This window comes from Somniosus microcephalus, chromosome 1 (genome assembly GCF_052327205.1).
Source record: "Somniosus microcephalus isolate GS21.2 chromosome 1, FLI_Smic_1.0, whole genome shotgun sequence".
NCBI classification, from domain to species: domain Eukaryota; kingdom Metazoa; phylum Chordata; class Chondrichthyes; order Squaliformes; family Somniosidae; genus Somniosus; species Somniosus microcephalus.
This window is the reverse complement of record NC_140987.1, coordinates 190,049,165-190,064,140: the sequence shown is the minus strand read 5'-3', so window position 1 is coordinate 190,064,140 and position 14,976 is coordinate 190,049,165. Positions and strand designations below refer to the sequence as shown.

Below are 14,976 nucleotides of genomic sequence, written 5' to 3'. Positions count from 1 at the left end.
CCCGTGCCCCCCAGATTACAGCCCAGGCTGTGAAGACAAAAATCCACCCCATTGCTTCAAGTTGTATTGCAAAGTATTTACAGCACAGAAACAGGCCATTCTGCCAAAAAGGTCTATGCCAGTGTTTATGCACCACACAAGCCTTCTCGCACCCTTCTTCATCTAACCCCACCAATATATCCTTCTAGGGATATATCTTTGTGCTCAGTTCTTTTTACTGAGGTTTGATTTAGCCAATAAATAATGTATGGGTCAGGAAAATTAAGTTAGAAGGTAGAAAATAGCTCTTTCTCATTGACTTTCTTCTCTCCAATTTATTTTCACTATGCAACTCACAATTCTCTTGGGAAAAGGCCAAGTGGTCAACCTGCTATCAGACCACTGCCAATCCTACTCTTGACTCAATCCATTGAATTTCATTCCCTTTCTTTGGGCTTGTGGCTAGCCTCTGCTTGGCACATTTCTTGGATTGCCACGTGCTAAGACTGGCTACTTGCCATCTTGAGGGATTACACTGCGCTGCAGCAAGGTTGGCCTCTGAGTTCTTGAGAGATTAATGCTGGTACTTTGCTTTCTACTACATCAGTTGGAGTTCAGTAAGAAAAAAAAGATATTTCAAAGACCCGCTTCATCTTGATCAGCCTGTGGAATAAGCCGTAAGAAGCAGGCAGACAGCCAAGAAATTCTCCTGATGGTCCACAAACCATATATAAATAAATGTCTTTCAAAAACCATGACTGACATTGATTGTAATCCCTGGTGTGATAGAATTATTTTAGGCATCCCAAAATTCATACTGGCATCTTTCCAGCTGGAATTACATCCTTTACTACAGGCTCTACTAATATCAGCCCTATACAAATTCTGCGGTTTGCCAACAGGATGCACTGTTGCTTGGGGGGTGCATAAGTAAGTAGACAGTAAGTGAGTGACCAAGCCAAACTTGTCAGTTTACAACCAGTGGACCTCCAGGAGCTGGCAGAGAACTCCAATAAATTCAAACGTATAGGAGGTGAATTTCAACCCCAGTAAATTTTAAAAAATTAAGCTGGTGAACTCTGACTGTCAAAAGAGTTGATTTTGTGGAATTTCACATGACACCTCTGAAATTTTTTGAACAAACTAAACAAGCTAAACTTTTCACAGTGTTCTCCTGAGATTATTAAGAAGCTTTGCTTTTTTTTCTGAGGGTGCTTATGTGATGTTTTGCTCTTAGACAAATAGAATCACTGAATATCAAGTGAATAACCTGTTATGTATCTAAATCCCTCTGACGTTGTGGTTCAATTACTTTTAATGTTTGACACAGGAGCAGCCTGGAGGCCTGGTGGTAAAACATTCGGCTCACATTTCTTTGGTTGGTTCATAGTTTATGGGGGCGAAATTCGGTTACGCCCCATTTGGAGGCGGTAACCGAATTAGCACCTCACATTTAGCGCCCGGGGCGTGAATACTGCCCCAGCTGCTAAATTGGGCTTACCATCCTGGCGAGGAAGCGGAGCGCTATTTTGGGCGCTCCACTTTCTCTCGGGGACATGCGTGGAGCGCAAAGCTGGACGGCGCGATGGCGGCCACAGAACACGCCAAGGGCCGCCAAGGGGGGCCTACCTCCAAATAAAAAATGTCGCCACGGGGCACAGTCGGACCGCCCCTTTAATTAGCACTCCGCCAATTGTGTGCGGCCTGGTTTGGCGCGGTGCTATGGGGTCGCGTCACTTGGCGATGACATCACTCGGTGGGACGCTACCGGAAGCGTCTCAGTAGCGCTCCACCAAATTTCTCGGCAGGTGCTATTAGCGCCCCCACCTGGGTGATAAGCCCTTTGCACCCCATTAGCACCCCCTGGAGGTGCTAACGGCAGGCACAAAATTGTCTTCCCATGCACATAGCACATGCATAGCAAGGAAGATTTGAACTGAGAATAAGTGGAACTGAAAAAGCTGTGACAATGGGTTAGTACTAAATTATTGACTGGAAACTAAAAAAAAGGATGTAAGTTCAGTATTTTGTATTTATGTGTGTCAGAAAACATTTGTTATTCTATAGCTTCCACGATGATTTTTGACATTTTTGATACCAACTACTGATCTTATGTAGGGGTGAGAGGAGGAAAGAAAGCAACGAGTGAGAACACGCAGCATGAGATCGGACACAAACCAGGCATCAATGGGAAAATGAAGGGATGACCCTGCATTCTGCTCTGACTAGCATCAGCCTCTGTTGTCCCGCATATATTATTTATTATTATTATGATTCTTTAGTTTTGTTTTTTATTCTGTGACCACTTTGGCATTATCTCCTTGAAGAGTACAAAGAATTACAAAATAAAGAAACCTGGTGCCTTTTATATTATCATCTGAGAAAACATGAAATAATATGTAACTTTTGAACAGAAATCTCATTTAGTATGGGATTTTTCCCCCCCATATCTCCCAATAATTTTCTTCCCCTCTTTTCCTCTATTTCTGGAGCATTGCATAACATTCTCTAACCAAACCACTGGCCCTGCCATTCTTAAACAGGCAGTAAGAGGCACACTAGACCACTTTGGGGGGGGGGGGGGGACAATTGCATCTAATTTCCCTCTTGCTGGCCCCGATTTTCCCGAAGGTGCGGGGAATTGTCGGGTTCCCCGAATGTCGGGTTCCGACCCGAATCCAAATGGGTCAGCCAGCTGCATGCAATTTTCCCTCAATTGGCCAATTTATTTCCAGCGTGTGGGGACCCTTGCTAATTGTCCATTTCCAGTCAGAAAGCCCCACAGTATGATGTCATCATTCGTGGTGCTTTTAAAGTGTCCGGCAAGCTTTTCAACCTCTGCAGGCTTCCCAACCAGTGCTGCAGAATGGCAGAGGAGCCTGCACCAGCTGCTGCCAGCGGCAGAGGCCGAGCTGCTGCCAAATTTGATGAGATGTCACTCCAGACATTGGTGGATGGGGTTAGGGCCCACAGGGAGGTCCTCGTCCCTAGCTCAGGGAGGAAGAGGCCTCCCAAAGAGACCAGGGCTGCATGGATGGAGGTGGCAGCAGAGGTTAACTCTCAGGGAGTCACCCGACGGACCTGGATACAGTGCAGGAAGCGCTTCTATGACCTTCACTGTACAGGAAAAGTAAGTATGAAGTTTCCAAAACCCTCAACCTGATCCCCATTTCCTTTCCCCAACAGCACTCAGCTTCAGCAATCTCTTCCTCCACATCCCACTTCACAGTCACATCCATGCACCTTACCCATTCCCTATCTCTCTATGCTCACCTTCACATAACTATTCCACCATGCAGCCCTCACACTGCCTCTCACTCTAATGCTTGGAACACAACTGACAACACACAGGGAGGGCCCTTGGTCTTGCAGCCTCACACCATCTTTGTCTCCTTCTAAGTATCTATGCTATGCAATCTCTACACTCACTCCTGCACTCTCACTCAAACTCCACTTGTCCCCCTCATTGCAGGAAAAGAGAGCTCACAACAGGAGAGAGCGCGAGTGAGGACTGGAGGAGGACCACCCTCAATCGCCCACCTGACCCCCTGGGAGGAAGCAGTGATGGAGATTGCTGGGGCTGACTTGCCTGCGGAAGCTGGGGCAGGAGAGACAGGAGCAAGCCCGCAAGCTGGTGACAGAATAGTTGCTCATCTCTCTCATTGACATAGCATGAGTCGCTGATATGATTCTGAAGCTACATCATTTGGACTTATGAGCATATGCCAAATCCAATGTGCAAGTAGCCTTGGCATCAGATCTCTAACTCTTTCCTTTACTCCCCCACAGGACCATCTGGAGCCCCCGTCCCCATTGCTGAGGAGGAAGAGGCTTTGCAGCCAGACTCCTCAGAGGAAGCTCCAGCCTCTGAGGGCGCAGCGTCAGCAGAAGTAAGCGCACCCAGCACCAGCGCAGACACTCACACCTCGGGGGGGGGGGGCCTTCGGGACATAGAGTAGTGTTGTCACCTGGTGTTTCACAGCTCACAGGTGAGCCTCAGCAGATTGTGGAGACAGGGACAGCAGTGGAGAGTCCTCGTCGGAGGGCGCAGGCCTCTGCCAGCTCAGCTCAGCTGCATGTCGACCCTATGCCTCTGGGTCCATCCGCAAGAGAGGAGGTGATGGATCTCCATGCACAGATGCAGGAGCCTCTGGCAGGTTTTGTCTCCAGGGTCGCTGCGAGTGTGGAGCGAATGGAGGAGTCCATGGCGAGCATGAGCACAGCCTTATTGGAGTCATTGGCGCATGAAAGCATCACCACGGAAAGTATGGCTACCTCCGTGGTAAAGGCTGGCTACCGCCGAGGAGACGAGGGCTACAGCCGAGGAGAGGAGGGCTGCAGCCGAGGAGAGGAGGGCTGCGGCCGAGGAGAGGAGGGCTGCAGCCAAGGAGAGGAGGGCTACGGCCATGGAAGAGCTTTGTCGCCAGGGTATCGAAAACATGGTGAATGCTCAGAATAGAATGACATCTCTTGAGGAGTGATGGGCATCTATTGAGCACCGAAACCAGACCTTCATGGAAGTCCCTCTGAGCAGGACTTCCAGTGCAGAGACTGGTCCCCATGGCCCCCCTGATGTGCAGCAAGGTGCTCTCCAGCCACTTGCAGGCACTGAGGGGGAGCTGACCCATGAGGGAGGTTGTTGGTACACCTCAGGGAAGTGGGGGCTCCTCGCCACGCGCTCTCACTTCCATGCCACTTCAGAGCCCTCGGTCAGAGCCCCGCCGGAGTCCACACCCAGGTGAGATAGGAGTCTCAACCCCTGCACAGCCGCAGGAGCAGCAGACTGCTGGCGAGCCCTCACAGGCTCGCCACCCCAGAGGACGCCCGCCAAAGGTGTCGAGACAGGAGCAGCAGCAAAGTGAGCAAGGGCCTCCACATCTGCTGAAGCCACAGGGGTACCACTACGTAGGAGCACGCATAAGAGAAAAATAAAGCACCACTAATCACAAGGGCAGTCACTTGGGTGAGAAGTCTTGTATATAGTTTTAATGCCATCACTTTGTTGTACATAAAAAATCTGGTGGCAACTGCTGGAGTTGTGGCATCTGTCATTTGGCAAATGGGGATTTCACATTGAGGCCTTACGATTACTTGCAGATGTCAGCAAGCTGGTCCAATAGGTAGAAATGCGCAGGGATGGGCCACTGTCCATGGTCAGTTAAGAAGCAGCGAGGCTACAGTGTTTGAGGTACCAGGCTACGCAAATCTGGCCAGGATGAGTGCGTTCTTTGCATTCCGCCCAGCAATGTTCTCGCGCACTGGTGCCGCTGGTTGACGGGCCTCTGCAGGATGCTCGTTTCCGTCCTCTTCCTCCTCCTCCTCCTCCTCCTCATCCGAGGCGGCTCTGTGAGGAGCCTCTTGGTCCTGCGGAATCGGCAAGCCACGACGCTGTGCCATGTTGTGAAGCACACAGCATACCACAACGATTTTGGAGACCCTGGCTGGTAAGTACTGTAGGGCTCCACCTGATCTATCGAGGCATCTGAAGCGCATCTTCAGCAATCCGATGGCTTGCTCGATAATGCATCTGGTGGAAATGTGGCTGGAGTTGTAGCGCTCCTCAGCTTCGTTGGCTGGTCTCCTCACCAGCGTCATTAGCCAACTCCGCAGGGGATATCCCTTGTCTCCAAGTAGCCATCCCTGAAGTTTGTTTGGCGGACTGAATAGCGGAGGCACAGCAGACTGGCGCAGTATGAGGGAGTCATGGCAGCTGCCAGGGTACTTGGCACAAACATGCAAAATCTCCTTCTTGTGGTCACACACCAGCTGAACATTAAGGGAGTGGAAGCCCTTGCGGTTGACAAAAAGTCCTGGATTGCGATGGGATGCCCTAAAGGCCACATGTGTGCAGTCAATGATGCCCTGCACCCTTGGAAAGTCTGCCAGCTGAGCTAATCCATGCGCTCGCGCCCTCACACTTGCGCGATCCCGGGTGAAATGGATGTGATTGTGTGCGAGGGCAAAGAGGCCATCGGTGACCTGTTTGATGCAAGTGTGTGCGGCCGCCTGGGAGATGTCGCTGATGTCTGCTGCTGATCCCTGGAAGGAGCCTGTGGCATAAAAGTTCCATGCCAAAAGTGCGGTGGTGACTTTGATGGCCACTGGTAAGGAGTGTCAACCTGGTGCTCTGGATTCCAGGTCTTGCTGTAGCATTGCGCAGATGTCAGTCACTACCTCTCGCGAAAGTCGGAGCCGCCTTTGGCACTGCTGCTCAGTCATGTTGAGGTAGCTCACCCTGTGTCTGTAGACCCTGTTTGGGGGGTATCTCCTGCGCCGACGGCCTTCCATGCGCTGGCCCCTTCTGGCCTGTGCTGCCTCAGGTGGCTGAGCCGCAGCCTGTCGCTCCTGCTGGTGCTGCTGTTGCTGGTGCTGCTGTTGTTGCTGGATCTGATGTTGTTGCTGGATCTGCTGTTGTTGCTGGATCTGCTGCAGCCTCCTCTGCTGTTGGAGATCCTCTAATGCGAAGAAGGGAAGGAACAAAAGGCCTCCCATGCTTCTGGCAGATGCCTCCGTTGAGGAGGCGCTGAGTTAGGGTGCTGAGAGGGGCTTCCCAGGAGCTCACACTGGAGAAGTGTGTGAGGCTCCGACCTTCCACAGCTGTGCCTAAGCCTTCAACAAGTTGCCCCAAGCCTTGAGCAACAAGGTCCTGCAGCCTACAAATGCTGGATGATTAAATCTCTTCATTCATGATTGACCTGCAGCCGAAAGCAAGCAAGCCGACATTGTTCATGCCAGGTTTCATCAGCGGTGTTCCCACCAGGTGTGGTTTATGTGGGGAAAGGCTGAAAATTCCAAGGGCCCCTGAAAATAGGATTAAACATGCCAATTATTGGTCATTAGGCTCCCGCCGACCAGTCCCGCCTGCTGCGGGCGGGACTGATTCGGGTCGCGCTGAAACACGGGGGCGAAAGTCGGGCGGGGAATCGGGCGGGGGGGGGGGTCGCGACCCCCTATTTCTGCGATTTTCAGCCCCCGCCCGCATGAAACCCCGCCCGACAGCTCCAGGAAAATCGGGGACGCTATGTGGGGAAGTGGAATCGCAGGCTAATCCATACACCATTGCACAATGCATAATTACATTGCTCTCAGAAGTACCACTGCTAATCTAGTCCAAATATTGGTCTCAATGTTGCCACTACTAGCATTCAGTAGTGTGGGCATCAGAGACAGATCTGATAATCAAATCTAGTATCAATTGATCTATTCCAATAACAAAATTGGGCTTATTATTCTCACAAAAAGCACAAATTAAGCTCACAATCATGGAACCTTTACAACATTCTGCTCCCATCTACACTATTTACTGTGATGTTCAGTACGTTTAGTGCATGAAAACAATCACTGTCCTGTAGCGTGTAACAGCCTGACTGTAAAACACTTGCATTACCAATTTTTTGATTGCAGGTTCAAATCCTGGGTGAGGATTGGTTCAAACCACAGTCATATGTCTGACGAATTTGTCAGACTTCTCAGACAGCTTTTTGAGGGCCAGCCCTGCTAGAGTTGATCTGACAGGCCTGGCATGCTACTCTGAGGATGGAGATGCTCTTACTCAAGCTCACGTAGCAATCTAACCCATGATCTCAGTTGAAACAGAGCTGATGAGAATGTTTTGATATCTGAAACTGCCTCAAACATCTTTTACTTGGCAGGTACTAGCTGTACTGGATGTAATAAAATATTAGAATCAAGGGTATACAGCTGCTGCATACACCTGAAAATCTGTAGGCAATCAATAAGTAATAGTCAAAAATATTCAGAAGCAATTTTAAATAGCAGAACCGAGGTGCTTTCTTCAGAATTACATACGATATATTAAAAAAACTAATTTAAGAAAAAAAGTTCAGTTCAACATACTAGAATTTCTCAAAATAATTTCACAACTTATTTTCCAAATTAATGGTAAACAATTCTCTCCAAAAATTATGTGGTCCACTATCTTCTGTCTGAAGTGCCGATGTAAAATAGAGTTGGTCAACTCTTCAGCTGATAATTTGAAAGGTTCATCAAACCCATGTTTATATTTCTGACAAAATAGAAATCCTAACTCCACATCTTTCTCTCCATTCTTAGCTCCCCCTGATATTGCTAACCTGAAGAGTGGGTAACTAGCCTGTTCCCTGGCATCTGTTCAATGTTGGTCTTCAAGCAGTCTGGGCTGACCCAGCAATGTAGATACAGCTCCCATGGTTCATATCACCCATACCATAGTCATATTGTATGCTGTTTGGGAAACCATAACTTCAAAACCACATTTCCACATTGGAGGGGATTCATAGAAGAGTGGCAAGAATGATTCCAGGACTGAAGGCTCTAAATTGTCAAGTGAGAATTACAGAACTGAACTTGTTTTCACTGTAGCAAAGAAGATTGAGGGGGCACGTGAGTCAGATCTTCAAAGAGATGTAGATGTCTGAAATCTATCCGAATTACTCTGTGAGTGCAGAATTAGAGAACTCAGTTTCAGAATTAAGTATCATATTGTATGCTGGGGAATTTAAATTCAATTAATTCAATAAACCTGGAATTAAAAAGCTGGTACAGTAATGGTGACCATGAAACAACCGGATTGTCGCAAAAACCCATTAGTGAACCAATCTTCACTTAGGGAAGGAAATCTGCCATCCTTACCTGGGCTGGCCTACAAGTGACTCCTGACCCACAGGAATGTGGTTGACTCTTAACTGCCCTCTGAAATGGCCTAGCAAGCCACTTAGTTGCACCATTAACAAGAAACGTAACTGGACCAGCCACATAAATACTGTGGCCAAAAGAGCAGATCAGAGGCTGGGTATTCTGCAGCGAGTGACTCACCTCCTAACTCCCCAAGGCCTTTCCACCATTTACAAGGCACAAGTAAGGAGTGTGATGGAATGCTCTCCACTTGCCTGGATGAGTGCAACTCCAACAACATTCAAGAAGCTTGACACCATCCAGGATAAAGCAGCCTACTTGATTGGCACCCCATCCTCCACCTTAAGCATTCACTCCCTCTGCCACCAGCGCACGATGGCTGCAGTGTGTACCTTCTAAAAAAAAAAGCACTGCAGCAACTCGCCAAGGCTTCTTGGCAGCATCTCCCAAACCCGCGACCTCTACCGCCTAGAGGGACAAGGGCAGCAGGCTTGTGGGAACATCATCACCTCTAAGTTCCACTCCAAGTCTCACACCATCCTGACTTGGAAATATATCGTCGTTCTTTCATTGTTGCTGGGTCAAAATCCTGTAACTCCCTACGTAACAGCACTGTGGGAGTACCTTCACCACAGAGACTGCAGCGGTTCAAGAAGATGGCTCACCACCACCTTCTCAAGGGTAATTAGGGATGGGCAATAAATGCTGACCTTGCCAGTGATGTCCACATCCCATGAACGAATTTTAAAATGTTGAACAGACTATCAGCACAAGTAATTGATGTTGTGTTAATTAATTCTTCCCCCAAAAATTGGATAAATATCTAGTTTGAGTAGGATCAGATGTTATAGGGAACGGAGACGACTAAGATAATCAGATACTCCTCAGAACACAACGGGTTAGTGTTGACAGTCATCCAGGATTGTCCTGGAATCTCCAAGAATTTAAGATTAATCTCCAGACACTGTTGCAATCATAGAGGCATTAAAACAATTGTGTACTTTTTGGTTAATTTTCTTTCTTTAGTTATTAAAGTATTAGAGATAGGGATAAAGACTGTTTGACAGTCAAGAATCATCCAGTAGTGTAATGAAGAGACTATCCGTTTTCAAATTGGCGTGGGAAGGCGGTGGGCCATGAGGATGGACATGTTGGGCAACTACTGGCGGGATCATCAGGGCGGGTGGTTGGAGGCGGGGGTCATGTGATGAAGCTTCCAGGAATACATCTAACCCGAGTTGGCAACTCTACAATGAGCCCAAAAGCTAGTGGGACTTTGATCCTAACATAAATGAAGGGATCACTTGCCAGTGACCTTTAGCACTCACCCTGCTAAAGTTTGCAGGGTCAAGGATACAGTTTGGATGCATGCCTGTCCTGTGCTGAAGCATGCTGGGGTTGGGGTTGCAAAACATGTTTGTCGTGTGGTCATTGGTCTCCTTTTTAAGGGGGCTGAGGAAGGATGATGATGCCGAAGACTCCCAGGCTGGAAGTTCCCTCATCCCTGGCCTGGAGAAATATCTGCACACCAGTATGCCAAAAGAAAGCATGTGTATCAGCCTGCCGATCAGCAGAGGTGAGCCCATCTTAGCGGTTGAGACATGGCATGGACCCCAAAGATTTTGCAATTTAAAAGCCTTCCTCAGCAGTGTAGTCAGTTTATTTTGTACAGGTTATGAAATCCTGTTGTTTTTCTTCTCTGTCTCTGTGTATAGATCTCATGAAGTCAATTACCTTCTTTTTAAAAATTCATTCTTGAGATGTGGGTGACAATGGCACATTTAATAACTAAAGACTTAGGATATGGTACTTTTCAAACTGATCAAATACAAGGGGGTACAATATGCCTGATCTTGAATCTTCTCTGCCCCCATCCCTTTAAACAAGTCAACATCATACATTGCCAGGCAAAAAATGGTGTCTGATAACCAAAGCATGAGAAAAGAAAAGATAATTTTAATTAATTATTTATTTGAGGTCATTTTTGTGAAACAATACAGGCCGTTTCTTACATTCCATATTATTGAGTCGCCCTGGACCCATAACACCCAACTTGGGATGGGTGATAGCTGTTCCCATGCCTCTGCCAATACCACACTAAAATCATTAATAGGATTATTAACATATCTTTTAATTCCTAGGCTACTTAAAAAAGCCCAACCATAAATAAACATTTTGGGAAACCTTAGTTAAGGTTTGCAAGAGAAAATCAACTAGTTTCCATTCCTGATCATTCTCCAGTGGCTCCTGCCAGAAGTGCCCACGCATGGGCATTAGGTAAGGACTGGATTGGGTTTGGTTTTGATTCCTCCCACACTAGCCTGCCAACACTCTCTGTCCAGCTCACAAATTAATAATGAACATTTGGGTAAGGGGCTGAGGGCTTGTGACCGAAATGGAATTGTACTCTCGCCTAACTTGCTGCCTACAAGGGAGTATGAGCTATGGGAGAAAATTGAAGGGAAAATTAATGAGGAAGAAAAAGAAATAAAGGAGGAAAGCATAAGTTTATTTTGTTTCTCAAATGAAAAAAGAATAATTAAACATTATGGTTACCCCTACTAATTTCAGAATTAATAAAAAACCTAATGATTGAAAGTTCATACAGTACAAAAAAAACAGGAATTATAATCATTGTGCGTTTACTAAAAAAAGCAGTACAACAGTCTTGCTGTTTACAAGCCCATGGCTAATCAATATTAGAATCTAATACTGCCTGGACTTGTTATGACTACGGTTGAGAATAAAACACATCAGCCAATGCAGCGTTTGAGTCTGAATAATGCTCCTTGCTCTTTTAGTAATGAGTGTCAGGTCCCAACCAGGCCTCACAAATTGTATTTCAAACTATTGTCAATTAAATTGAGAGGAAATTCCAAATACAAATAGACACAATAAATATCCTGATACAGAACTTGTTTGGGAAAAGGGAGTGTTCTATATCTGAATGGTGGATGAACAATGCAATAGTTTTAAACAGCATTAAAATCTATCATGATTATGAGCTCTAATCTGCTGTAGAATGGGGGAGGTTGAGCAATATGTTGGTTTTGTAAGAACAAGGTCCAACTTTTAAGAGTCTAGTAGCCAAACAAGTTTTAGCCTGAGGCTGATTAAGGAAAAATGACAAAATGTGATTCTTACCATAGAGCTTATTCTGGTGTCCTTTCCTGATCTAATTAGAAAGTAGTTGTAGATCATCAAAATGAGTATCATCAGTGGGATCATAAAGAGTTCAAAGTTCCAAACTATAACAAGATAGATCTAGACAAAATAATGAGGTAAAAATCATCAGTCATAAACAAATCATGTAGAGTAAAATCAAGCAGATAATTTCTTAAACAATCTTTTTAATATTTTTATGTACTTTTATGTTGCATTCTGCCCCCTTTAAAGTCTCAGTGGTTGTTGCTGGTAGAGTTCAGCTAATACTGCTCTATGGTTATTTGGTAGGCCATAATGAACTCTATTTTGGGAGAGAGCTGCCAACTCCTGCTTTTAGGCACTTTCTTTTTATCTGATGTAGAGGGAGACCAGAATGCAAATATCAGCTGAGGCTGGTCACTAAACTTGGGCTGTGATGTTAACAAACGGAAGCACTGAGCTGCTAAAACTAACTCTATTGAAGGTAAATGGACAGGATTTTCAATTAAAAATTCTGGGGGAAAAATTGAGTTGTGCCCACTTTGGGGCGCTACTTTTAGCGCCCCGAAAAAATTAGCACTCCTGCGGCCGAAATTCATCAGTAGCGCTCCAAGAGGGAAGTGGGGCTCTACTGGAAGCACCCCGCCTCCCTCTTGGGGCGCTGCGAGGGAATACTGCGGCACGTCGCGCCGCGGTACTGCAGGCCTTCCTCCCCTTCTTAAAGGGGAGGGGCCTAGTGCAGCGTGACCCGGGGCTCAGCTGGGCCACCAGGGATCGGAGTGCTGGCAAAAGAGTCCGGCACTCAAGAGAATTGCCGGTCTCATGAAGTGCAGCGGGCACTCCATGGGGCGGGGGGGGGGGGGGGGCGGGGTGTTGAGGAGGCCGGGGACGGCAACAGGGACAGGTGCTGGCAGGTGGCCAGCAACAAAAATGGCCACCCGGCACCTCGTAATTAGCGCCGCCCCGGCCGCAGGTAGGCCCCCCTGACCCTGTCGGACATAGCGCCCGGCGGTAAGTCAGGGGGTGATACCGAAGATCGCAGCCAGGGCGCTGCGCACGGCGATGATGTCATCATCGGCGGCACATCACAGTGGGGTGCTAACGGTTAACACCACCGCTAACCTCCTGCTAAATTTCATGGGAGGCGTTGGCGGCACCGCTCCCGGGTGCTAGTTTCTTTGCGCCCCCTTAGCACAAAGCAACCAAATTTTCCCCCCTCTATCTTTCACCAAAATTTTCTTTTGACTTAGTTTACGGGAAGATGCCCTTTCTCCTCTTAAAAAGGTATTCTACTCACCTGACACCTTCTGGTCTTACCATGTGACTCACAGGTTGCAGGAGTGATCAACTTGATCCTAGACTCCTACCAATCTTGCTCGGTTGCAAGTCTCAAGTAAATACATGAAATAACCTGGGATGACTCCTGCTTTGATTTTCTTTCCTTCCTTCCCTGAAGTGAAGTGTTGCATCCCAACACTGCACAGCATGAAGGGAATTACATAGGTAAGGTCATCTTCTACCAATCTGGCACATGTCTATGCTCTCAACATTTCTTTATATTCCTTAACATCCAAAAAGTTAATAATATTTAAATTACATTTAACAAAAGAATATGCTAAACGCCCTGCCCCCACAAAAAACCAGGTTAAAGTATAACCTTTAGCATTTCTGTCTGAAGTTAGCAAAAAAAAATACTGTTTCCCCCCACCATCTTGATCTGTGTGTTTCACACTTGGAGATCTAGGAAAATGGTTGATTAACTTGGAATAGTAAATTGTAATTCTGACAATTATTGCCAAGTCTGTTGTCATGTTAATGTAAAGTTTTAGAGCATGACAACAGCAAAATTAGATGTTACTGCAGTGGTATCTATCCCCCAGTCTTGGTACATATTGCAAAGCTGCTAAAGAGGATAAACCTGGCGTAGTACTCTCAGCAGAAGACACTATACCCTAGAAATTACTTTTGGTAATATTTGTGAACAAACACTTAACATATTGGTATTACAGTCCTTGCATGATATTTTAATGTAGATGTTATCCTGTTTATTTTAAATGAAATAATAGGAAAAGAAATGTCATATGAATGCTTTAAGGCATATATTTGTTGCAATGGAAACCTCTGCAATGTGAATTTCTTGAGTTTTATCCTTAGTTTTACTCAAATTAGGATTTAGAAAATAAATTGAGCTATAGTATCAGACGTGACTCCTGCCATGATATGATTGTGCCTTCCTCTGTGCACAAACATTGCTACAATACTTTTGTATAGCAGTCTATTTACACATTAAAAAAAAACTGTCAAACTAATTTTTGTCACCATTATACTTGATGCTGTGTTAATCATCTCAGTGCAGCACAAGTCACATCATCAACTCCTTCTGCTTACATTGAGCAACACCACGGTAGATCTATCATATATAAAAACTGTGAATCTGTTACACTTCAGATATCACTCGAAGTGTCAAAAGATATAAAAAGAAAACGAATGCCAGTAATTTCCTTCTAGGTTTTCTGACCTTGATAACCTGGCCTCCCTGCAAGGGCAGGAGCCAGGGATCTACAAAGAGCTGCCAACTTACAGAAAAATCCTGCAGCAATAACCTTCTAATTGGCCTCAAGATGTGCTTACTTAGACCAATTCCCACAGGCAGCACCTGAGCAGTGGCCTTAAAGAGAAAGGCCAAGTTGAACACAGTTCAATATTAACATCCAAACATCATGAGCATGCACCACAGGAAAGCAGCTAGTATGGATATAAAAAGTTACTATCAAACATTTGCATTAAATCACTTAATTTGGGCTCCATAAGTGAAGGTGTTAAAACTTCATTAAATTAGTTACAAATTATAACTTCATATAAATTGAGTTGAAGTGAACTGGTATTATTTAACATAACATATTTTCTTTTAAACTCTGAATTCAAGTAATTTCTTATAGCCTGCAATGCAAAACAGTAGGGAGTCTATCAATCCAGTATTTCTGTAATCTGATGCTCTGTAAAACTGTTCTACTGTATACCATCAAAGGGAACAGAAAACAAAACAGAGCGCATTTCTCCATTAGTAGGATATTACTCCAAAACTGAAAATACCACTGCCTTATTTTTGATACATTGCAAAAATGCTGGCCATGGTCCCTAGCAAGTTGGTGGTTGCACTTGGATAGGTGCACAGAAGAATACCCATGAAATCCTCAAACCTACAACATTACAGATGGG

General features: G+C 45.9%; 1 protein-coding gene across 5 annotated transcripts in view; it reads right to left on the bottom strand.

Moving 5' to 3' along the window:
- Positions 1-14,976, bottom strand: part of mctp1a (multiple C2 domains, transmembrane 1a) — a 960,306-nt gene that overhangs the window by 121,365 nt on the left and 823,965 nt on the right. For all 5 annotated transcript variants that reach the window (XR_015078481.1, XM_085988645.1, XM_085988632.1 and 2 more), the window contains one exon: positions 11,758-11,877. Coding sequence is in view for 4 of the 5 variants with exons in the window: in XM_085988645.1 (XP_085844771.1) it covers positions 11,758-11,877 (120 nt within the window). In the remaining variant the exon portion in view is untranslated. The remainder of the gene's footprint in view (positions 1-11,757; positions 11,878-14,976) is intronic.